The sequence below is a fragment of the Pleuronectes platessa genome, chromosome 15 (assembly GCF_947347685.1).
Source record: "Pleuronectes platessa chromosome 15, fPlePla1.1, whole genome shotgun sequence".
Taxonomy (NCBI): Eukaryota; Metazoa; Chordata; class Actinopteri; order Pleuronectiformes; family Pleuronectidae; genus Pleuronectes; species Pleuronectes platessa.
In genome coordinates this window covers 1,164,108-1,187,964 of record NC_070640.1, presented here as the reverse complement: position 1 = coordinate 1,187,964, position 23,857 = coordinate 1,164,108, and the positions used below count along the sequence as shown (strand labels likewise).

At 46.0% G+C, this 23,857-nt stretch overlaps 2 protein-coding genes across 3 annotated transcripts in view; one reads left to right on the top strand and one right to left on the bottom strand.

Annotated features, from left to right (window-relative positions):
• The first annotated feature begins 702 nt into the window (after positions 1–702).
• On the top strand, positions 703–4,352 carry LOC128456813 (proline-rich protein 7). Its single transcript, XM_053441180.1, has 2 exons — positions 703–1,054; positions 3,772–4,352. Exons 1-2 carry the CDS (start codon positions 703–705, stop codon positions 4,350–4,352), a joined length of 933 nt encoding a protein of 310 aa, XP_053297155.1.
• A 6,537-nt stretch (positions 4,353–10,889) lies between these two features.
• Positions 10,890–23,857, bottom strand: part of dbn1 (drebrin 1) — a 47,260-nt gene continuing 34,292 nt past the window's right edge. For both annotated transcript variants that reach the window (XM_053441178.1, XM_053441179.1), the window contains exons 2-14: positions 22,346–22,401; positions 22,088–22,203; positions 21,269–21,343; positions 20,025–20,168; positions 19,401–19,478; positions 19,053–19,204; positions 18,782–18,839; positions 17,595–17,651; positions 17,367–17,481; positions 13,047–13,172; positions 11,978–12,456; positions 11,783–11,882; positions 10,890–11,641 (exon numbers count right to left, since the gene is read on the bottom strand). In XM_053441178.1, the coding sequence (XP_053297153.1) occupies positions 11,586–11,641; positions 11,783–11,882; positions 11,978–12,456; positions 13,047–13,172; positions 17,367–17,481; positions 17,595–17,651; positions 18,782–18,839; positions 19,053–19,204; positions 19,401–19,478; positions 20,025–20,168; positions 21,269–21,343; positions 22,088–22,203; positions 22,346–22,401 (1,612 nt within the window). In that variant the 3' untranslated portion in view covers positions 10,890–11,585. The remainder of the gene's footprint in view (positions 11,642–11,782; positions 11,883–11,977; positions 12,457–13,046; positions 13,173–17,366; positions 17,482–17,594; positions 17,652–18,781; positions 18,840–19,052; positions 19,205–19,400; positions 19,479–20,024; positions 20,169–21,268; positions 21,344–22,087; positions 22,204–22,345; positions 22,402–23,857) is intronic.

Sequence of the window (23,857 nt, the reverse complement as noted above, 5' to 3'; positions counted from 1 at the left end):
CGGTGTGAGTTCCTCTCGGGATTCAAACCATTTCCATCTCAACGAAGATCGTCTCAGCTGCTGGAGTTCATTAATCAAAAATCTGGACGTACGAACCAACACAGAGAAATACGGTTTTAGAATTTTCCTGCAGGTTGACTCATGTTTCCTCATCCAGACGTTTTTCTAACTTCTCAATGTAGAACAGTTGAAATGTCCTTTGATTTATTGATCATGAAACCAGACGGAAAATAATGAGACTCTATTCAGTGAGAATCAAATTTAATTTACCGATGTAAATTGAAGATGATGTTTTTTATCGATTAACAGGAACCTTCAGAATGTGACTCTCATTACAAACATCCAGCGGATTGTTTCTTAATCTTTGTAGTTTTTTCCATCGTCGCTGATCTCAGAAACTTTTTTATGAAAAATTTCAAGTAGAAAACATTTGAACATCTGTTTGATTTCTTTAAACAAGAACTTTTTCTGGTGATAATTTGACGGCCGAAGAGTTCGACCTGCTCGTCGCTGGAGGACGTTCTGCAGTTTCACAGCTTCACCCTGAGTTTCATTTCTTTATTTCCCACGTTGGATTATTTTCATCGACAGAGATCAAAGTGTCTCATTCAGTCGTTTGACTCTGGAGACGACTCATTCGCTCAGTGAGCTTCAGGACCTTGTGTAGAATCTGGAATCAGCTCTTCTGACCTCTTGGGGAACATGGGGATGTCTCAGGGCACCTACACCTTCCTGGCCTGTTTCTCCGGCTTCTGGTTGGTCTGGGCCCTCGTGGTCATGCTCTGCTGCTTCTGCAGCTTCCTGCAGCGGCGGCTGAAGCGGCGCCGTGACGAGTGTCTCCGGGAGCAGTGTCTCCGAACTGCAGAGACGGAGCCGCTCAGCTGTCAAGCTGCAGGATCCCGGCCTCCTCCTCCTCCTCCTCCTCCTCCACAGCCGCCGCCGCCGCCACTGCCCAGGGAGCCGCCGCAGTTCTGTCCTCCTCACATCCTGTCGCCGCCACTTCCTCTGCCGGTTCCTCATCCGCTGCCTCAGGCCACCTGGGTCAGCATGCCAGGTAACGTCAAGGGATTCTATAGTGTGGTTCAAAGTGTTTTATTATGATACCTTTGTCTATTCCTTTAGATATTTCTTTAAAAACAAATACAAGTTCACAGTCGCACATACGCAAATGTTGATGCTGTATGCTGGTAAAAGAAAATATCCTAGAGAGATATTGTCACGTGACAGAAATCATCAGGGGCTGTTCAACATGCTCTGCTCGAACCGGCGTGTTATGGTGTAGATCGAAAATTATATGCAAATACAAAATGGATGTGGACGCAGAGGGCGACAGTCCTACTAACAAATCCTTGTTTCTGAAGGATGAATATGAATATGTATTTGCAGACCACGTTGATAGTGAAGTGTATTTGTTTTGTTTCGTTAGCTCCATGTCCCGTCGTCTCACTGGAGCTGAAGTTCACTTCAACTTATCAGCTGGTTTCTCCTTTAGTCTCGACAGTGAACTCTCCACAGGGTCGTCTCTCTCGTTCTCTCACATTAATCTCTTCTCTTCTGCTGAGTGTAAAGTCTCTGACAGAGACCAAACCTGAGCTGAGGACAGGGGGGGGGGGGGGGGGGTTCTATCATCCTGTGTCAGAGTGTTTTCAGACTGTTTGGTTCTCGGCCTCCAGCTCCCGCCTGCCGGGCGGCGTTCCCCCGCGGGGCGTCATGGTGACAGCTGCTGCTGCGGCGTGGGCGGTGACTGTGGAGGCCGAGAGAGAGAGAGAGAGAGAGAGAGAGAGAGAGAGAGAGAGAGAGAGAGAGAGAGAGAGAGAGAGAGAGAGAGAGAGAGAGAGCAGCAGCACAGCTGGCAGGACGAGCTCAGATTTATTTTTCATAACAATATTAAAGAAGTTATTAATCATGTCATCACAATGGACCGAGTCTGTGATCGATGAATCTGCATTTGGGCCATTTTGTCTTTCAACGAAATATTTCACAAATTCCCACAAGTGAAGTTGAAAATAATCAATATTTAATTTAGGTGTAATAACAACTAGCTTAAACTTTATTTAACTTTATTACAGCTGCACTTTTATTTTAATTTTATTGTTGACAGTACTTTAGCTACAGGGAGGACACGTCGGAATCAGCACTCACCCTTTGGTGATGATGTAATGACAGATTTTTCGTTAGCATGATAAGAACCAAGCAGATTATAGTGATGATGTAAATATGACTCATGGTGTCACAGTAAACTAAATAATCAGTTCACATAGGAAACCTGGAAGTGAGTGATCCAGGTGTCGTGATAATATCGGATCTGGAGTCTCAGACAGAGACCACAGAAATGTGGAGAGAAAGAATGAGAAGTAAATCACGTGAAGAAGAAAACAAAGAGAACAGATGAATGTGAGACGGAGGGAAAGAGCATCAGCTGCTGTCGAAGAGGTTTAACGAGCGGAGTCCGACAGTAACGATAAAACAAAAGGTCGCTGGAGCCGCGGTCACAAAGCAGACTGATGAACTGCTTCAGTCTCCAGGCAGCAGCGTGGCTAAAAGAGAGGAAGGTGCCGACCAGCTGAGAGAAGCCCAGGGCCGAGCCAGGAGCTTCTAGAGAGGAGCCGGGGCCGATAAGGAGGAGCTGGGGCCGAGCCAGGAGCTGGGAGCTGAGCCAGGAGCCGGGGGCCGATAGAGAGGAGCTGGGGCCAATAGAGAGGAGCTGGGAGCCGATAGAGAGGAGCTGGGGCCGATAGGGAGGAGCTGGGGCCGATAGAGAGGAGCTGGGAGCCGATAGAGAGGAGCTGGGGCCGATAGAGAGGAGCTGGGGCCGATAGAGAGGAGCTGGGAGCCGATAGAGAGGAGCTGGGGCCGATAGAGAGGAGCTGGGGCCGATAGAGAGGAGCTGGGGCCGATAGAGAGGAGCTGGGAGCCGATAGAGAGGAGCTGGGGCCGATAGAGAGGAGCTGGGAGCCGATAGAGAGGAGCTGGGAGCCGATAGAGATGAGCTGGGGCCGATAGGGAGGAGCTGGGGCCGATAGAGAGGAGCTGGGAGCCGATAGAGAGGAGCTGGGGCGCCGATAGAGAGGCGCTGGGATTATATATACATATATGACTCTACCACACACTGCTTCCCTCCTAACATACGTGTGTGATAACTCTCTGTGACGGATGTGATCAGTGAGCTCCACATGTCACAGATCACGTTGTCACCGTGTTAAAGCAGAAATCACCACAGTCACATTCATCCTCTCAGAAATTGGCTGCTGCTTCAAACCCTCTCCAGATCCTCGTGGTGGAATCATGGTTGTTTCTGTGGAGGTTTATTTAAAGCTGCTGGCGTTCCTCTGAGCAGATCAGCAGAGGAGTCAGGACGGAGTGTGATTCTGTATCTGTGGTGGAGCTGCACTTCAGAATGCTAACTTCTTATTTTCTGACTCGATATATCGATCAGGATCTTTGCAGATTCAGAAACCTGAGAATAGAACCTGCACTCAGCAAATACATGTTTGTATCTCAGGGAGGTTTGAGGACCAGGTCGGACATGTCGCCCAGACCAGCTCCGAGTATAGTCTGTCGTGATTGGATCGCTGTCCGACTTCACTGTGTTCCCATCACATAAACCACAAGTTAATACCGACAGCAGCAGAGATGAGAGAGGACGAATCAATCAGCTGTCAATCATAACACCCTCAGATCCCCTCCTGTCACCTCCTGGTCGGGTTTCACCGTAGATTCAAAGTGAAGTTGAGATTAACCGGAGCCTCCCTCCTCTTCTTCTTCCTCCAGACGCAGACTTGCTCGGGAAGCCGCCCTGCTACGAGGTGGCCGTCCTGATGGAGGATCCTCCTCCGCCCTACAGCGAGGTGTTGGCCGACCCACGTGGGGGCACCTACCTGAAGCCCGCCCCGCCCCGCGCAGCGCCCCCCCCGGTCAGGGATCACCAGGATCCGGCCCCCGTGTTCACGTCCGAGACCAGCAAGCTTCCTGTGGCGACTGTGTTCCCCGGTCGAGGCTACTCCTCCCTGATCCGCCTGCCCTCCTCGCAGCGCTGGGACTCCCTGGGCCACCTCCTGTCCAACATGGACTTGAACCACAACAACCTCACGCCGCCGGCGGCACGCTCCCTGCAGGACTCCGCCGCCATGGCCACCATGCCCCGCCGCGAGCCCCGGACTCAGCATGACGGACTTGGGATCAGAGGCGGAATACAAGGACTTCAAGGGGGAATCCAAGGACTTCAAGGGGGGATCCCGGGATTCCAAGGAGAGTTCCAGGGGCTTGGGGGGGTCCACAGGCTGAGGGGCCTGGAGTCCAGCTGTGGGCTTCCAACGGCCTTCCCCCTGCTGGGGCGGAGCACGGCGGTTTAGACCTGTTTCCAACCTGCTACCGAGTCGGTCCATCTCTGAGGAGCTTCACTCAGGAGAACTTTAATGACTTCCTGCCTCCAGCAGCAGCCGAGACTTTCATTCCCCAAAGAGATGAAAGAGGGTCAACGTGCTGCGGAGGGGTCGGGGGTTCAATTCCCTGCGCGGCCCTGTGGGCGAAGCGTCACTGTGCTGTTGAGCTCTGTGGGTAAAACAGGAAGTAACAGAGATTCAAAACGTGCTGAGTCATGGAGGTGTCCTGGAGAGGGAGAAGAGAACGAGTCGGTAACGAGCTGGAGGGCGAGCGACAAAATGAGCAACGAGCACCGCTGCTTCTGAGCCTGTCATCACCTCCTCCTCTTTTCAAGTGACCCTCTCCTTCTCTCCATCCCTCTCCATCCCTCTCCTTCTCTCCATCCCTCTTCTTCTCTCCCTCCCTCCCTCTCCTTCTCTCCATCCCTCTCCTTCTCTCCATCCCTCTCCTTCTCCCCATCCCTCTCCTTCTCTCCATCCCTCTCCTTCTCTCCATCCCTTTCCTCTCCATCCCTCTCCTTCTCTCCATCCCTCTCCTTCTCTCTATCCCTCTCCTTCTCTCCATCCCTCTCCTTCTCTCCATCCCTTTCCTCTCCATCCCTCTCCTTCTCTCCAGCCCTCTCCTTCTATCCATCCCTCTCCTTCTCTCTATCCCTCTTCTTCTCTCTATCCCTCTTCTTCTATCCATCCCTCTCCTTCTCTCCAGCCCTCTCCTTCTCTCTATCCCTCTTCTTCTATCCATCCCTCTCCTTCTCCCCATCCCTCTCCTTCTCTCCATCCCTCTCCTTCTCTCTATCCCTCTTCTTCTATCCATCCCTCTCCTTCTCTCTATCCCTCTCCTTCTCTCCATCCCTCACCTTCTCCCCATCCCTCTCCTTCTCTCCATCCCTCTCCTTCTCCCTATCCCTCTCCTTCTCTCTATCCCTCTCCTTCTCTCTATCCCTCTCCTTCTCTCCATCCCTCTCCTCTGCGCCCCAGCAACCTATTGTACCAGTCTGCTGTTTCCATGGCTCCCGGGAGCTCCCTCTTTTATCTGCTGTGGTTTTGAACACTGTGTTCACAGCTCCTCCTCTCATCTCCTCTAGAGGCAGCTCCTCCTCTCGAGGCAGCTCCTCCTCTCCTCTCCTCTGGAGGCAGCTCCTCCTCTCGAGGACCAGGAGCATCACCAATAAGAACAGAGCCGACCTTCTCAGACTCTTTCCACAGAGACTGGACAGAGCAGCACTTTGTGACTCGCTGCTTGTTGGACCTCGATGTCCTCTTCGACTGGTTGGACGTTCTGGCCCTTTGGTCGAGGAGGACCTGAACTGAGCCTAAACTTTCACTCTCATATTTAATATCATTCTTTTTAGCTTCGTGACAAACGCTTTCTCTCGTGTGAAATGAAAACATCTTCACCTGCCGACCTGCTTGGTCCAGTAATTCATGAAGTGGAAAAAGTTCTAGATTAAAAATGGCAAAATAAAAGATCACTTTTGTGCAAAGTTATTCAAGTATTTTATTTCTCTCTAACAAATATATGATTAAATGGAATTTAAATAATCCGTCCACTAAGGCCAAAGAATCCTACACATGACTGTAGTTAATAGAATTATAGAATAAACAGGAAGTGATCTGACAACTGATCTATTTCCTCCACTTAGGATGTTCGTGTTTCACCCGTTATTTATGTATTTGTTTGTCAGACAGATTTCCACAGATGGGATATGGGCCTATTTGGGCGTGGATCTAAACAAAGGGGCGAATTTCAGAAACTTCATTTTTTTTAATTCTGTATCTGCTCCTAATACTGCAGCCAAACAGACCATAATGATTTCAACCCTCATCTCTTTACCAAGTTAGCCGGGGGGAGGAGGCCTGGGCCTGGAAGGTTTTGCATAACTCCTGCTGCCTCGCTGCCAGTCATGGTTTATGCAAATGACGATGAAGAGGAAGTCTGCTCGACGGACGAAGAGTTTCAGGAGCTTCAGTGTTTTCTGTGCAGGAGAGAAGCTTCCTGTGACACAGAGCTTTTTAACTTCAGCATTCACCAAAACATTTATAAAGAAACTGGAGAACAAAGGTTTCAGTCGATTAAAACATAAATGATGCAGCTGGGATCAAATCTCTGGTCTCTAACATGAAAGGTGTTCGTTCTTCAGAGGTTCTCACCTCCTGGCGCTGGACGTGGAGAGCGATGTCCGACGTAGGGTCCGTTAACGTCACGTGGATATTTGCAGTACCGGAGGCTGGAGGCTGAGTTCTGGTCGAGTTGTATCCTCAGACTTTGTGTAAAAATACTTCACAGACGCGGCAGGAAGCTGTCAATCATCTGAGTCACTGTCTTATTCTGTAATGCACGATCGTAGTGTTGCCTTCAGGCTGATGAGTCACTGATAATCAAAACATTACGTGTTCACACCTTCAGATAACACAGACACACGGATTACACAACTCGATCTGAGCAGCTGAGCTTTGAGTTGTGCTTTTCACAAACTGATGATTCAAGGTTATATAAAGAGAGAGAGGGACATAGAGAGAGATATAAAGAGAGAGAGAGATAGAGAGATATAAAGAGAGCGAGTCCGTCCAGTTCAGTTTCCTGCTCAGTTATGAAACCGGATCCTCAACTCGTCTCGTCAGTGATCATACGTGATGAGAAAAACACATACAAGCAGATTTCATAATCTCTCATTTGGTTATTTTATTACTCATACTTTGTTTTTGATGTATGAAAAAGAGAGAATTGTACAAGTTTGATGTTGTTTATGTGTTGATCTCTACAACGTTAGAAACAGTAATAAGTTTCATAAACCTTCAGTCTGACTCGATGATGGAGCCTGTAGAGATAACGTGAGGCTAACGTTTTATAAACTCATCGTTCATCAGCTCTGACTGAGCAATAAACATATTGAGGATGTAAAGCTAACAATGCATTTCAGACCCTGACTAGCTACCTTAGCTAACTTAGCCTGTAAAGCTACACATGCATCAGAGTTCGTGAACAGATTTAAATTTGTGAGGCAGTTTTTTGTGAGTCTGATGTCTCAGTGTGTCTCTGTCTCATTTGTCCTCCCTGTCTCCGTCTCATTTGTCCTCCCTGTCTCATTTGTCCTCCCTGTCTCCGTCTCATTTGTCCTCTCTGTCTCCGTCTCATTTGTCCTCCCTGTCTCATCTGTCCTCCCTGTCTCCGTCTCATTTGTCCTCTCTGTCTCCGTCTCATTTGTCCTCCCTGTCTCATTTGTCCTCCCTGTCTCCGTCTCATTTGTCCTCCCTGTCTCTGTCTCATTTGTCCTCTCTGTCTCCGTCTCATTTGTCCTCCCTGTCTCCGTCTCATTTGTCCTCTCTGTCTCCGTCTCATTTGTCCTCTCTGTCTCCGTCTCATTTGTCCTCTCTGTCTCCGTCTCATTTGTCCTCCCTGTCTCTGTCTCCGTCTCATTTGTCCTCTCTGTCTCCGTCTCATTTGTCCTCTCTGTCTTCGTCTCATTTGTCCTCTCTGTCTCCGTCTTCATATCTAGAGCATCTGTGGGAGGACGTGTTGCCTGGCAACCTGCTCGGCCTTGTTTACATGTGTTAGAGAGAGAACATCAGCCCCCCCCCCGACACTCTGTCACATCACCACGGTAACCGCTGGGAATCGGCTGCCACCCCCCCCCCCCCCCCCCCCCCCTGTCTCTGCTGTCATGAATGTCCCACAGAGACGACACCAGATCAAAGCTTCACGTACGTTTATTAAAAACCTTCAACTCGGACCTGAAGAAAACTTTATTAACATTGATCTGATGTTTGTGTTTTTGTCGGTTGTTACGTGTTCAAGAGTCTGAAGTTTTGTAAACACGTCAGCATATCCCATAATGCACCAGTCATCCACCCACTGCACCACTCCAGCAGCAGTGAGGATATAAACTTGTTTAAACTCCGGGTCCAGAAAGTGAAGCCAAGGCCGAAGAGCCTGAAACCTGTGTTCTGTGTGCTGACCAGCAGGGGGCGACTCCACTGGTAGTGAACATTCAGGAGTTCATGTCTCAGTCTCTAGTTTCAAGTCTTCTTCAAACAGCTGATGTTCATTTATGTCTCTTCAGTATCTTAGGATCATAGAATCATGTCTGTTCAGTACCTGACCTCCTCCCCCCCCCCCCACACTGAGCCTCTGTTATATAAAACCATGTTCACCATGTGACGCCTCTGATCTTCAGCAGGAGAACAAGGGATCAACTGAGGCACGAACCAGAAAACCAATATCAAGACGAGTTTACACAACAGACTGTTCTCAGCTCACTGTACACACGTTATGAAACGTGGAAGAATCTCAACCAAGGAACATTCTTATAAATCACAGACGATACTTAAATATTAAAGATATGAAGAAGAAATCCTGAAAACAGCCGTTTCCTGGCGCTGAGCAGAAAACTGTGCAAACAATTAAAACAATATTCATGCATAATATTCATCACAACATAATCAGCTCTGCCAGACGTGGTGTTCTCACCTCTGTTCGTTTCTTCATCAGCAGGATCTCACAGAAGCTACTGAGCAGGTTTCTGCCTGCTCATGTTTCTACAGGAACCTCTTCAGAACTTTGCTCTGCTTCACTCAGATCATCTTCACATGTTGGATTATGGATCTTCTGGGCTTCACCTGCATGTTACCCAGTATCTTCTGGTCTGGTTCTTACTCTCTGCAGAGATCTGCCTTCATATAGATACTGAGATTATTCACCCAGAGCCTCTTTACCTGCAGAGATATTCTCATGTACATCTGGTGAGTTTGTATTTTCCACAATCGTCCTATAAATCTTTTTATGAGCCATTGAAATATAGTGTGAGACGCCCCCTGCTGGCCTATTACACACTTTGATGGGTACATTTAACACATTTATAAAGATATTCCATTTTCTAGTTAGACGAATCACCACAACACTGTATAAACTGCATACAAATAAACATATGTATTTTAAATTGTTTTAATATTTGATGTGGAACCAGGTTTATTCTCATGGAGGTTTTTGTTCTTCCTCGTGTCTCCGAGGACGAGGAGGAGAAATAAAAAGCTCTCGAGCTCGAAGACGCTCGACTCAGAGTCTCTGTAATCACGACTCATTTCCTCTGATTAACGAGCGATTAGAGGAGGCCGCCCCCCCGCCCCCCTCAGCCAGCTGATTGGACGACCTCTGGGCTGCTCCACCACAACGCCCTGATTGGATTGAATTTCTATTTTCTAATGTTTCTGTGGGATCAGGAACGAGCAGTGAAAAGACGTTGAGAAGCAGCAAATAGAATCAGATCAGTTCAATCAGTCAGATGATCCTGTTTCTTCATTAAAAGATAACAAATCATATCATATTTTATTATATATAATGTTTTTTCCACCACGAGTTGATTGACTGTCATCATCCGGTCAGCAGAGAAAAGACGATCGTACAAACACGCAACGTAAAACTGACGACACCATCAGATGGTTCAGTTGTGTTGTTATAACACTATTACAGTATAATCATAACAACTATTGTTATATTTCACCTAAGTGTAGTTTCATGTGGAACAAGGGAAACTGGAAGTCAGAGTTACATCATATTACTTTATATTAAATGCAGTGATCTTAGTATTTATCATGTGAACAATATTTTACACAACAGACAGAAACTTTAAATCCAACTTCTTGTGTATTTTTTTAGATTCTGCACAAAGAGAAGTTGTGTATGAGCTGCAGGTTCAGGTTCAACATGTCAGATATCAGTTGTTAATTAATTCGATTTAGAAATCTGAGTTTAATTTGACTGAAAAGAAGAATCTCTGTTTAACGTGAGACCTTGAAGCTGAAGGACAAACTGCAGCTCCTGAAGTCTCCGCTGATGAAGAGGTGATGAGTGACGAGGACTCGAGGATCTGATCCAAACGACCCTGAAGGTCCACGTGATGACAGCGAGGTGGAGGAGGAGACATGTGAAGACGTCTGGTTCATGAGAACGTCTCGTTCTGACTCTTTCATCCTGAGTTTAGACTTAACGTCAGATTGAGAAGGAGAAACACCAAAGTGCGGTTCTGAGGCCACGTTTGTGAGAGTTGCATCATGGGAAATCTGTTTAGAAGATGGTTACTGACGGCTACAGACATGAGGTGGTGGAGATGCTTCGTCTGAACTGTTATTTATTATGAACAGAAACACGAGGACAGGATGTGACAGTTTAAAGAAGATACGGTGACGCCATCTAGTGGTGGAGGTGTGAACCGTGTGAGGATGATGAGGATTTCTTCATCACATCGACTAGAAGCCTCACAATCACCAGAACTACTTTAATATGATGTAATTATACATATGAATTATTATAATAATCTGAATAAATGTTTCCTCCTCCATCATCCAGGATCTAAGTGGGTGAGACACTGATGCTTTTATTTTGTAAATCAGAAGAATCCTTGTTTTCTCTTTTCATCTTTAACCTTTTTGCAGAAAGAACAGAAACTTTCCGGAACATGTGGGAGGAGCTTCAGCTCGTGGAGGCGGAGGAAGAACAGAACGTGCACTGAGGAGGATTCACAAGCCATTTAATCTTGAATTCAGTCGTAAAATCATACAAAAGGAGTGAAAAAGGTCGACAGGGAGCCACAGGCTGACGTGATTCAGGAGTTTCAGATACACCAGAATAAATAAAAGATTCCACCGTGTTCTTTTCTGTTTCTTTTAGCGATAAATACAAGATTAAGTGACTTGCTGAGTGCTGGAGGGAGGAAGGGGGGAGGTGAAAAAGAGGAGAGCAAAGAAAGAGGGAGTGAAGAGGAGGAACACAGGAGCTGTAATGATGCATTGTATTAGTTGTATAATGTGTGTTAAAGCACTACAGAGCTGGTGTGTGTGTGTGTGTCACACTCGCCGCCCTCGTCTCTACTCTGCAGCAGTGTGCTACGTTAACGTGTCATTAATCAAGTACACAAAACAAACGTCCCCGGAGCGGTGACATCTGCATAGCGAAAAAAAAAAAAGAAGAAGAAGAAAAAACAAATAAATAAAATAACAAACACAGAAAATAAACTGAGCCTCGAACTTTTTAAATCAAACGTCTTTTTCTGTGGCTACTGTTTCGTTTCTCTAAAAGATTATACACAAGTAGTTTGATGCAGAACTTGCTATTATTTGTTTGTTTGTGTTTTCTTTTTTTTTTAGAAAAGATTTCTTCATGAACTTCCTACTTCCTCTTGGTCCGATGGGCGGCGTGCGATTGGTCGGTTAGTCGTCGTCGTCATCGACCACGGGATCTGTGTCCCAGCACGTAATGTCAATCTCTGAAAACACACACACACACACACACACATATATATATTTGATTTGGTTTTTTAATAGTTTTCTTCTGTATTATTTACATTTTTGAATGGAAATTGATTTTGAGTATTAAAATCCTGTTCTTTTATTTTGAAGTAGCTCACCTGGTGGCTTGTTATAAAAGACCGGCGCCGGTTTGGCTGAGGATTCCTCTGATTGGCCAAATTCGTCCTCCTGTGATTGGCTGAAGTATCCCTCGCTCGCCTACATGAGCCAATCGAGAGGGAGAAACTTTAACCAATGAAAAGACAGAGAATCTGAGACTGAATCCGCAGCAGCTGAACCTCGACGTGTCTAACCTGCGTCCCTTCTTTCAGCAGCATCTCCCCATTGGTCATCAGGAGCTGTCCGTCATCAGCCTCCTGCCCCCCCTCGGTCACATGCTGCAGTGCATGCTGGTAGCTGAGGGTCATCTGGTCCGAGCTGGTCACGTCCACCAGACTGGACGGGTCGTCCTCGGCCGCGGGGCCCGAGCAGAAGGAGCCGTCAATCATCTCGTCAAAGCTGAGGAGGGGCTGAGGCCGGCTGGCGGCGGCGGCGGCACTGGGCAGGACGCTGTCCCTGCCCATCAGGTCCACCAGGTTGGAGGACTGGGAGGTCTGGGAGGGGTCGGTGGGGGGGTCGCAGCTGCTGTCCCACAGGTTGACCAGTCGGTCCGTCCCAGATTCCCACACGTTGAAGCCGGAGGAGTCGCGGGCCTGCGGGGCCACGCTCTGCACCGGCTTCGAGGACGGGGACTCCTGCACCGCCGGCTTCGGGTCCCGCTTCGGGGCCGGGTCTGGTGACCCCAAGACAAATACACACTAATTAGATCTGTTCAGTGATTGTGTTGTTGTCGTTTTGTCCAATTACACAGTTTCACATCCAGTGAATAAGAAAGATTAACGGGACAAGACGTGAAACCTTCTGAAGATGCGGGGTTCAGATCCAGGAGGATCACCTGTGGAGTCCCTCAGGGATCTGTGATCGGTGCTCAACTTTTTACACTTTATATTATTCATACTTGTGGGTCTTATGTTTCTGAATTGTTCAAATTTGTCTTTTTTGCAGAGGATACATTTATTTGAGTTGTAGGAAAAGTTTGAAGGGAAATTTAATTGCAGATAATAGTTTGAAACTCTTTGTTTGATGTAAACAAATTGCCCGTAAATATCAAGAAGACTACATTTTTCTTTTTTTGTAATTGACAATCTGTGACCTGAGAGTTCACACAAACTTCCTGGAGGTTTTAATTGATCATAAAATAACATCGATAAAACATATTGATTACATCACAGGATAAATAGAATACGATTTTCTAAGTTCTGATACTGACTAAGCTCCTCCCCTTCTAAACAGGTTACCACCCAGCGTGTCATGGACTCTCACCCCACACGTCTCTCTCGTCCTCCTCCTCTCGGCTCAGATCCTCTTTGATGGCTGTGGTGATGATTCTGGGGATGGGCGACCCGGCGGCCATGTTCTGCTCTGTGCTCGCTTCGTGGTCATCGTCCCCTGGAGGAACAGAGCGGAACAACAACACAACGTCATCAACGTGCAACAAGCAACACATCAAACCGGAGAACCAGATGTGTTGAAGTGACAAAGATGAGCTGATGAGTCCAGATGTTTCAGAAATAAAGTGACTCGTGAACATCTGTGTTTTCATGAGTCCTCATCAGTTCATATTGTTTTTTAATGAAACTAAACTGAAAACAAACTGAACTAGATCAGCTGTAATAAGACTACTGGGAAGTTTAACCACACCAGTCACATCACGAGTTACTTCAACACATTAACACACAACATCACAACAATAAACCAACAAACACACAATCAGAGCCTGAGACTCTGATCCACTGTGGAGATGTGGGACTCGTTGTCGGCGGTTCGATCCCCGTCTTCCCCGTTCTGCAGTGAGAAGGGGGAAGACACATCTTCTCAGGGAGAAAGTGCTGCATATGAATTCACTGTATGAACGTGTGGATATGAAACTGATCTGTAACGAGCTTCGAGTTTCATCAAGACCAGAAAACATCTTCAGATCAAAACTGCATCAGATGAAACCGTCTGGAAATAGAAACCAAGACTCGAGGAACAATCTGCAGAAACTTGTTCTAACTTTAAATTCTTATGACTTTTGGTTCAGACATGATTCAGATGTTAAGTTAAATATTATATAAATAATAGAAGAGCAGTGAGTTACTGTAGATCCACTGATTTTACTCAAATAGGAGCAGTGGACTTTATTTCTCTCTAATCTGTTAGAGAAGTAGAACTAACAGTTTCAAATTAAAAGCCCTCCAGAGTCTCAGCACACACAAACCCTCCATTTCCAGCAGGGCTTTTATTGTGAAACTTTTCCCTGAGTCACAATCTGGTTCAGTTCAGTGAATCTTGGTTCAGTTCTTCGTTGTTTCCAGAGACGATGAATCTTTATAACTTCTTTTATTTGTTCAGTGTTTTCATTTATGACCAAACACGTGAGAAACTAAAAACTCGTCCAGCAGCTGTATGTTTACTGTCAGGTTCGTAAACTGAGTTTAGCATTAGCATCTCGTGCTCAAAGCGTGACGCTCGCTAACACTCTCCTACAGAGTGAAGTGTGAAACATCGTGTGCACTTCGCAGAATGTTGTGAAATCTGATGCGTGTCGGTTGAAGCCTGAAGCTCAAACTGAACGCATCATACAAACCTGCTCATGGGTCAAGTCATTGCTTTTTCTGTAAATTACATCACTGACACAATCCAACAAGAACGAGACTCACACACTAGAGTCGTGAATTCTACGTCAACACAACACGGACGAGTCACGAACACGCAACGAAAACTACATCCAGAAAAAAACACACATCCACAGGAAATCGTCACGTTTCACGATGATTTCATTCAGATTCTTTTTTTATTGGTTTTAATAGAAACGGTCGTTAGGGTTGTGAGATCAAATCCCATCCAGCTCAGGCAGAGTCTCACATGTGAGGTTCTTTAACTCGCCGGTGGACGGAAACCTCCGAGGGTCAAACCAGCTTTTTACGACCAGACAGACAATAAACAACATTTACATATGAACCAAACGTCCCTTTAAGGTGAATATTATATAGAATTTAGCTCAAACATGAATCAGGACAATAACCTGAAAGGAAGGATGGATTTTATATCATTTCATAGAAAGTAAAAAAAAATTACAGAAGTATTTTATTCAGAGAACACTGGAGCTGGTTCTATCAGCTACACACATGCACTAACACACAGATCTGGACGGTTTCACTCATTAGCTTCATCGCTGCTGTTTGATTCTACTCGTTGATCATGTGATCGTTTCCTCGGCCGCCCGGGTTCTGGAGCAGAAGCCCGAGGGAAGTGAGTTCTGTTTGGTTCTGAATTTACTCACTGATTATGTTCGAGACGACAAAGTCACAGCAAAGAAAAGAAGACTGAGAATTACAACAAATTAATTTCAGTGTTAGAAAACAACAAAGTTTTAAATTCAGTTGTTATTGGCAGAAAGTGTTTTTTTAATTAACTCAGCGTTAATTAATTAATGAACCAAAACGTCCTGTTTTTTAAACTCAGTGACGACAACATCGACTCCACAGACGACAAACAGCGACGTCGTAACACAAACACTCACAGGAGGGTCGTCAGGAGGAGAGGTGTGTGTGTGTGTGGTGTGTGTGGTGTGGTGTGTGTGTGCGTGTTAGTGTGTGTGTGTGTGTGTGTGTGTTGGGTCCAGGATCCGAAGCATGAGATTGAGGATCAGAAAAGGTCGGAGGTGAGATTCTAGTTTCAGCTCTAAATCCCAGAAGAATCACATGTATTATTATTTAAAAATTTTAAAATCATTAAACATCATAAAAGAAGAAACATTTATAAACATCTGCAGCAGAGCGGACGACAGCTAAAAGACGACGACACAACATCGATCACACAAAACAACAAACAGCCTCATGGTTTTATTAGGGACCTCAGCTAGTTAACGTGTTAGCCTGTTAGCTGTTAGCCTGTTAGCCTGTTAGCTGTTGGCCTGTTAGCCTGTTAGCTATTAGCCTGTTAGCTGCTTAGCAAAGACGGTTATAAGAAGGTGACGTCTAATAATCTAAATATATAAAAGACATTTTCATGTTGTTAATGTTCTGTAAAATCTCAGACTGTCAATAAAGATGGCCGACATGACAGCTTCCAAAAGTGAAGCCAAAGTTCCCCCAATCCCCCCCTGGTGGCTGGCTGCAGCATAGGTCATAAACCTCCTCCGAAATAACTTCACGTGATTAATTTGAGCCCGAGAGACTTTAGGTTTGGATTCAACACGATATCCTGGTTTCAGATCAAAGTCAAAAACTCTTCATCATGAAAACGAGACGAAGTCAGAAAGTAAGACGACGTCTGCTCCTCCTCGATCACTGTTCATGTCTGAGGAGAAGATTCAGGTGCTAACGTCCGGCTGGCCTTCCTCTGTTTACTCCTCCTCTTCCTCTTCTTCTGTGGTTTAGCGGTTATGTGCTGTACCTACCGGCGGCAGCGGCGTGCTGCGTCCGTGCGTGTGGCGGCGTGCGGAGGGGGGAGGGGCCCCGCGGCGGACTGCAGGGACTGTGCTGCTGCTTCAAGAACGGGCTGTCCAACCGGCCTGGACACGGTCAGGACGACAGACACACACACACACACACACACACACACACACACACACACACATAGGACAAGACACAAAGCGACGCACCAGGACAGGAACGATGTGGGAAGATGGACGAGACAAGACGACAAGACAGACGGAAAATAAACGAGAGAGAGAGAGAGAGAGAGAGAGGTCAGAGGGCAAAAGATGTTTAGTCCCAGAAGGAAAACAGAGAGGATTGTGGGAGAAATCAAAGATAAGGAGTGAAGAGAGCAAGAAGGAAGAGAGAAAGAGGAGAGAGAGGAGGAGAGAGGGATGAGGAGGTGAAGACAAACATGAGTGCAGAGGTGAGAGAGAGAAAGAGAGAGAAAGAGAAGTGTTAGTGTCGACTGAAGAAATCTTCCTCTTCACCAGAAGAGACGCTGAGGAGACGAATTCTGATTATTTCTCCTTCAAGTGGAAAAATGTAACTAAAGAGTTTAAACCCCCGAATTGAGACGGGAGACAAACGTCCTGCTTCCTGAGACGAGGAGTAACACTCTCTAGTTGATTAGTTAGGTTTTCACCTGTTTGTTTGTGTTTCAGCACGAACATGTGAAGGAGCTCGTTAAATATTAACGTGATTCACGAGATAAGCGTCAAACTGAAACACATTTTAAAACATGTGGAACTCAGGAGAAAGAGTCTGACACTGAAAACCTGCAGATGAGCAACGATCGACAAGATTAAAATCACCTCAAATAAAAACTCAAATGTCTAAAATCGTCTCGTGAGCAACAGAAAAAAACATCAAAGAAACCTTCATAACATGAAAAATAAGTTTTGTTTGATTCTCATATGAAAACAACAGCAACGTTAGATTTTCAGATACTTTCTTGTAGAATTAAAACTTTTTCTGACAGAATTCAAGATTAAGCACAGAAACCGTCCAATCACAGCTCAGACGTGTGAACCCGGAGTCAGTTGTTGATGAATCACAGTTAAAAACGCAGCTTGTGAGGATTAAACCTGTTTATAAGAACGAGGATGTAATGAACAGTTGAGCTGTGTCATTAATTATAATTATAATATAAATCTATAATAATCAATTCAGTGTTTACCGGGTCTGTGGACGGAGACGGGCGAGGTGTCCACGCTGATGGTCATGGCTCGTTCCTTCTGCTTGAAGAACTCCCGGGGGTTTCCTGAGCGCTGGGCGATGATGGCCTTCGCCTCCTGGAGACGAGCACAGATCAAACATCAGGGTTCTGACACGTTCTCTTATTGTTTTCATAAGTCACAGTTTCTTGTCTCATTTTTCTGTCTGGACCTGAGTCCTCAGTCCTCACCTCCACCTCCGTCTCCTTCTTGTCCAGGTTCAGGTCCTCGAGGCTCGCCTCCGCTGCCTGAACACAAAACATCATCTGATTATTATAAAGATTAATGAAACTAAACAGGGATGAAATTATTCAAATGTAGTGAAACAGATGTAAAGAATCATGAATCAGCACAGAGCTGAAGGAGTCTTTACACATCACCACCAGCAGGGGGCGACAGAGACTTTCTCCAGGTGAGGTCGAACTGGGAGAAACAGAAACTAAAGATTTTCTTAAAGTGACACTTTCTCACAGATATTTTGATGTTTACATTCAGATCTTTTTGTTTCAGATGTCTCATTTTGTTCAGTTTATCACATAACTAATTTATTTCAACATTATTAAATTAAGTTTTGTTCTTCTCCTGTTGTTAAATCAAATCGTTTTGATTATTATATTAGTTATTTCCCACTAATGCAGATACTTTGCTGAGGTTGAGCCTCTCGTTCCAAACAAACCGTTTTAAATCAAGAAAACAAAGATGCAGATTTTCTAAAACTCTGGTTTCCTTGTGTTTGTGTAAGATCAGCTTTAGGAAACAGGTTTAAAGGTCACGACCGATCTGACAGAGGAGTTTAGATACGGATCAGAAAAGAAAACACGAAACATAGACAATCATACTCATGTTCCTCTGACACATTAAACACTTCATATTAGTTTGACCTGATTATCTAATATCTCTTTATAAAAGCTGTTCAGTCTCAGACATAAAAACATGTTGAAAATGAATCTGAAACAAATAGTTTCATGAAACTGACGACGAGAGAAACTTGCTTCCTGCCCCAGAGTCAGATTACAGCTTCATCCTCTCTGATTATGTAATGATGATGAGCCTCAGTTGTTGGTCCTCACGCACTAATTGAAATCCTCCGGCAAAATAAAAACAGCTGTGACACGACAACACACACACAGACACACACACACAGACACACACACAGCCAAACACACACAGTGTATAATCGCTCTCTACAGACTTGAACCCCGGAGTCATTTTAATTGGTTTTATTTTGGTGTCTTGATGGAATGAGAAGGAAACGCCGTCTCCACAGGAAGTGATGCGTCGCTGAGCAGACGCACAAACAGCTGAACAACAACACAACGAACAAACTCCGGCTCTTTGACTGTGTTGGAAGTGAAGTGTGATTCAAACTGAGACTCACCATCTTCTCCTGGTTCTTCAGCCGCTCTTTGGCCTCTTCCTCCTCCAGCAGCTTCTTCCTGTTTCCACACAAGAGAAAACGTTATTAGAAAAGAATCGACGTGAACTTCATCAACACCTCAAGGACGGGCCGACCACTAGGTGGCGCTCAGTCCACCTTCCACTCGGTGAGAGGAAAATCAAAACCTCATCTCATTGTCCTCCATCTTTATTCACAGTTGATGGTCCAGACGCTGAAGACACTATCAAGCTCCGACCTTTGACCTCCTCACCTGATGTCCTCGATCTGAAGCTCCCTCTCTCGGTACCTCTGCTCTCGGCTCTCCTGCTCTTTCCTCTCCAGCTCCATCCGCTCCTCCTCGAAGCGCTGACGCTCCTCCGCCAGCTTCTTGCGCTCCTCCTCCTTCCTCAGCTCCTCCTCTCGCTGCCAACAGACGCACAAGTTAAACCTTCTGGAGCTGGAGCTCAACAAATATGGTTATTACAGCTTCGTCATCTCGTTTAGTGTCTTGCCCGAGGGCACATGGAGCAATACTGCTGGATTAAACTCCTCCCTCCTGGTTTCCTTCCATTCTTTTCCTGTTTCCTCCCTCATCCTCCTCTTCATCATCCTCACGTACCTTGGCCTGCTCCCAAAACTCCTCTCGATTGATTTTCTTCATTTCCACCTCTGCGTTGGTTTTCTCGTAAACTGTTCCCTGCATCAGCAGAAAGAGAGAGAGAGAGAGAGAGAGAGAGAGAGAGAGGGAGTGAGAGAGATATAGCGGGAGTGAGAGGGAGAGAGACAGAGAGACAGAGAGAGAGAGAGGGAGTGAGAGGGAGATAGAGAGATAGAGGGAGTGAGAGGGAAAGGGAGAGAGAGAGAGAGAGAGATAGAGATAGAGAGAGAGAGGGAGATAGAGAGATAGAGGGAGTGAAATAGAAAGAGAGAGAGAGAGAGAGAGAGAGAGAGAGAGAGAGAGAGAGAGAGAGAGAGAGTTAGGGTCTGTGTGTAAATTACTTTTACAGATGAAAAGAGTTTCCACCAAAAAAAAAGAGTAAAATGTTCTGTCTGTGATTTAAACTTTCTCTTATGTTATATATAATGTGTGTGTGTGTCTGTGTGTGTCTGTGTGTGTGTGTGTGTGTGTGTGTGTGTGTGTGTGTGTGTGTCTGTGTGTGTCTGTGTGTGTGTGTGTGTGTCTGTGTGTCTGTGTGTGTGTGTCTGTGTGTGTGTGCCTGTGTGTGTCTGTGTGTGTCAGCACCACGTCTCCGTGCTCGTCCTCTCTGGTCTTCAGGCGGCTCAGGACCGGACTGGCCACCGCTACCCCCCCGTTGGTCAGCCGCTGCCCGATGGCCGACGGGTCGATGTCCTCCAGGCTGCTGGCGTTGATGATGACGTCCACGCCCTGAGACACACAAACACGTTTCATCACAGTTTGACTTTCAGATCGATTATGATCAATAATATAAAGTGTTGTTTCTAACGTCTGCTGATCGTCGCTCTTATAGAAGGATCAAAGACTTATTCCTCTGATGGACACGTGTGAAAACATGGTTTATGTTTTTCTAGGGTCCGAAAATCAAAAGTCTTCTTCACTTGTGTGTCCGACAGCTTCATCAGGACCAAACAAGATCAGATGTTTAACTGAAGGTGGGTAATCACAGAGGAAGAGGAGGAAGAGGAGGAAGAGGAGGTCCCCATGAACACAGTAACACAATGATGTATGAGTGTGTGCGTGGGTGTGTGTGTTTATACACTAATGGGTCGAGGCTGTGTGGGAGGAAGAACTGCCACTTCGATTAATGATACTTCAACACACACACACACACACACACACACACACACACACACACACACACACACACACACACACACACACACACACACACACACACACACACAAACCCCCCCACACACACGCACTTGGGCTTTTAGCAGAAAAATCTCGATCTTTGATCTTTTTATCTTCTCTACAAATCCATAAATACACTCAGCCACGAGGTACAGGTGTGAGACACACAAACACACACACACACTCTTGATGGGTGAGAGATTGTCATCCAGCTCAGAGAGATTACTTAAAAAAGTGGAGGTATTAGTCATGAACACACACACACACACACACAAACACACACACACACACTCACACTCACACACACACTCTTGATCCTCCCACAGGTTTAACGCTCTGCAGCTTCATTTTCCAGAGAGAATTGAAATCTAAATCGTTTCTGCTCAGATCTGAACTCATCGGTTGTTTCACATAATTAATAAACTGATGAACTGAAACATGTTGTGACACCTCGTCAGTGTGATTATATCGTGAAGGACACGAACTAGGATCAACTAAATTAAAAATCTATCTGTTGATAGCGACCTGCAGGAAGTCGTAATAAATCATTTGTCATGTCTGGAACATGGAAGCACATTAACACGTCAGGTGACAGATTAAAGGAGTAAATAAAGTTTGATCACTGAGAGTGGGAGCAGCAGTGATTCTCTGACCTGGAGGAATTCTGCGACGGTGGCCACGTGGCTGGCGCAGGCGCACTTCCTGGCGTCCGGCACGTCTTCGCCCACCTGAGGAGGAGCGAGGCGGGTTAGCAGGGAAATGAAAAGAAGGAGGAGAGAAGTTCTGTCTGTCGTCCCCGGGCTTCGTCCACATTAGAGTCTTTGTTCAGCCGCGGCCGCCGAGTGAGACAGTTGTGTTACGACGAGCCGGAGACGACTCGGCAATCACAGCTCATTCAGAGCGACACAATAAAACGCAGCTAGAGGCGATTAGAGGCAGAAAGAAACGCACGTCATCAGAATTCATGGTAAATTATCTCTCAATAAAAACGCTGAGCAGCCTCATCGTGTGTGTGATGAGTCTCAGCTGGAGACGCACACAGGAAAGAGAGGAGCTGGGACAGTTTGATATTGTTTCATTCATTTTGTGAAACATCATTTGTGTTATGACTGTACACGTCTCTTTGCTCCTCGCTGCAGCTCCTCTTTTCAGCTGCTGTCTCATACACTGTCTCTTTAAGACCCCCCCCCCTCCTGATAAAGCCCAGTCTGCGCTGATTGGCCGGCTGGAACACTCTGCTCTGATTGGTCAGGGAGCTTTCACGGCGTGTAAGACATGAACGTCCACGTCTCTTCAGTGCAGCAGCCGTTCCTCTGGTTTATTCTCATTAGATAGAGGAGTTTAAAACGTAGTGTGACCCCCCCCCCCTCTCCCGCCTGAGGAAACTTCAGTGTGTGTCTGTGTGTGTCTGTGTGTGTGTGTGTGTGTCTGTGTGTGTGTGCACTCCCCTCCCCCCCCTCCCCCCGACTCACCCAGTTGATGAGGATGTATCGTGGCAGAGCGGCGCTCGGCTCCTTCAGGCTGCAGAAGCCGTACATCACTTTCCCATTGTCGAAGGTCAGCGTGATCTCCGGGAGGCCGCCTCCCACTTCAGAGTCAGAGAGAGGGAGGGAGAGGGAGAGGGAGAGAGAGAGGGAGAGAGAGAGAGAGAGAGGGAGAGAGAGGGAGTTTAGAACAAGGATGATCTCTAAAATGTAATGTCCAGCACGTGTGAGGGGGGGGGGACTCACCTCCTGACGCGAAAAGTGTCAAATCATTACTCTCATCCTCGTATGTAAACAAGGCCCTAAGGGAGAGAGAGAGAGAGAGAGAGAGAGAGAGAGCAAAGTTCATGTTAATCATCTTCATTATTGTATAATTACTTGTTATTTAAATATAATTACTATGCGCACAAACACACACACACACTTCTTTGTGTGCGACACAACAGATGTAATTTCCTCATTGTGTCTCCTCGCTGCATTAACCCAGATATTGACCTCTGACCTCGAAGGTGACACAAGATTAGAGTTCAGCTCAGATTAAAACTGTTCAATCAACAATAACCTGAATGACTGAGACACTTTCAGAGTTAGAAATATGAAACAATTCAGATAAATATTGGTCATATGTAGATTAAGTATTATTATGATTGATGCACTGACATGAGAGCAGCAGCTTATCGATTTGTGGGTCAAGGTGAATCCCTGCTTTATATTCTCAAATCCTTCATATTGTAAAACATCAGATTTTCTAAAGTGATGAAACGTCGTCAGGAGGAAGAAAGAAGAAGAAAATCTAAATGTCTTTGTTTCATCAGATAACGTTTTTAATGATATTCATGTCTCTGGGGACAGAAGTGAGAGGAAGTTCAATCTCTACCTGTAAAGATATTTATTTATTTAAAGCTCCATTGAATCAGCAGAGAGGATTTATTTTCTTCATATAATCAAATGCTGGGATTGAGGTTAAAGAAATGTCCTTTAATCTATCAGGGTTTAAACCACAGATTATAAAAGTGCAGCGTAAAATATTGTTTTTAATAAAAACCCTGACACATAATAGAGAAGTCACATTATTACTGCAGAGTCGGGAGAATCGACCATTTAAAGACCCACTGGTTTGTGAGCTGCCGGTTAGAAACCTGGATCTCAGGTTATGAGAAGACATGGTCACATGGACTCTGACATTTCACTGAGAGGCTGAAGGAAACGTTCCTGGTTCCAGAACCTCTGGAACCTTCAGGAACATGTCATAATCCAGACCTCATGAGAACATGCTGCATCTTAAAAGATCGGAAATGAAGAACTCAACTAGAGATCGAGAGCCAGAGTGTGACGACGAGTTCAGACGAGGAACCAGCAGCACCTGACAAACACAAACCAGTTCTGACCAGGGGACAGAACCAGCACGAGGAGGCCCAGAACAGAACCACATGTTCCTGAATGAGCCTCAAGCCCCGAGAGGATCTTTGAAACCAGACGTAAGGAGAACGATGGGAGAACGTTGAGGACGGAGGTGAGGAGAGAGAGAGAGAGAGAGAGAGAGAGAGAGAGAGAGAGAGAGAGAGGAAGAGCTGACTCGACAGAAAACATGGAGGGAGGGAGGGAGGTCAGCGGGGGGGCAGGGAGAGGGGCTTCAGGCTGAGACATAAGGTCATCTGGTAATCACACACACACACACACACACACACACACACACACACACACACACACACACACACACACACACACACACACACACACACACACACACACACACAC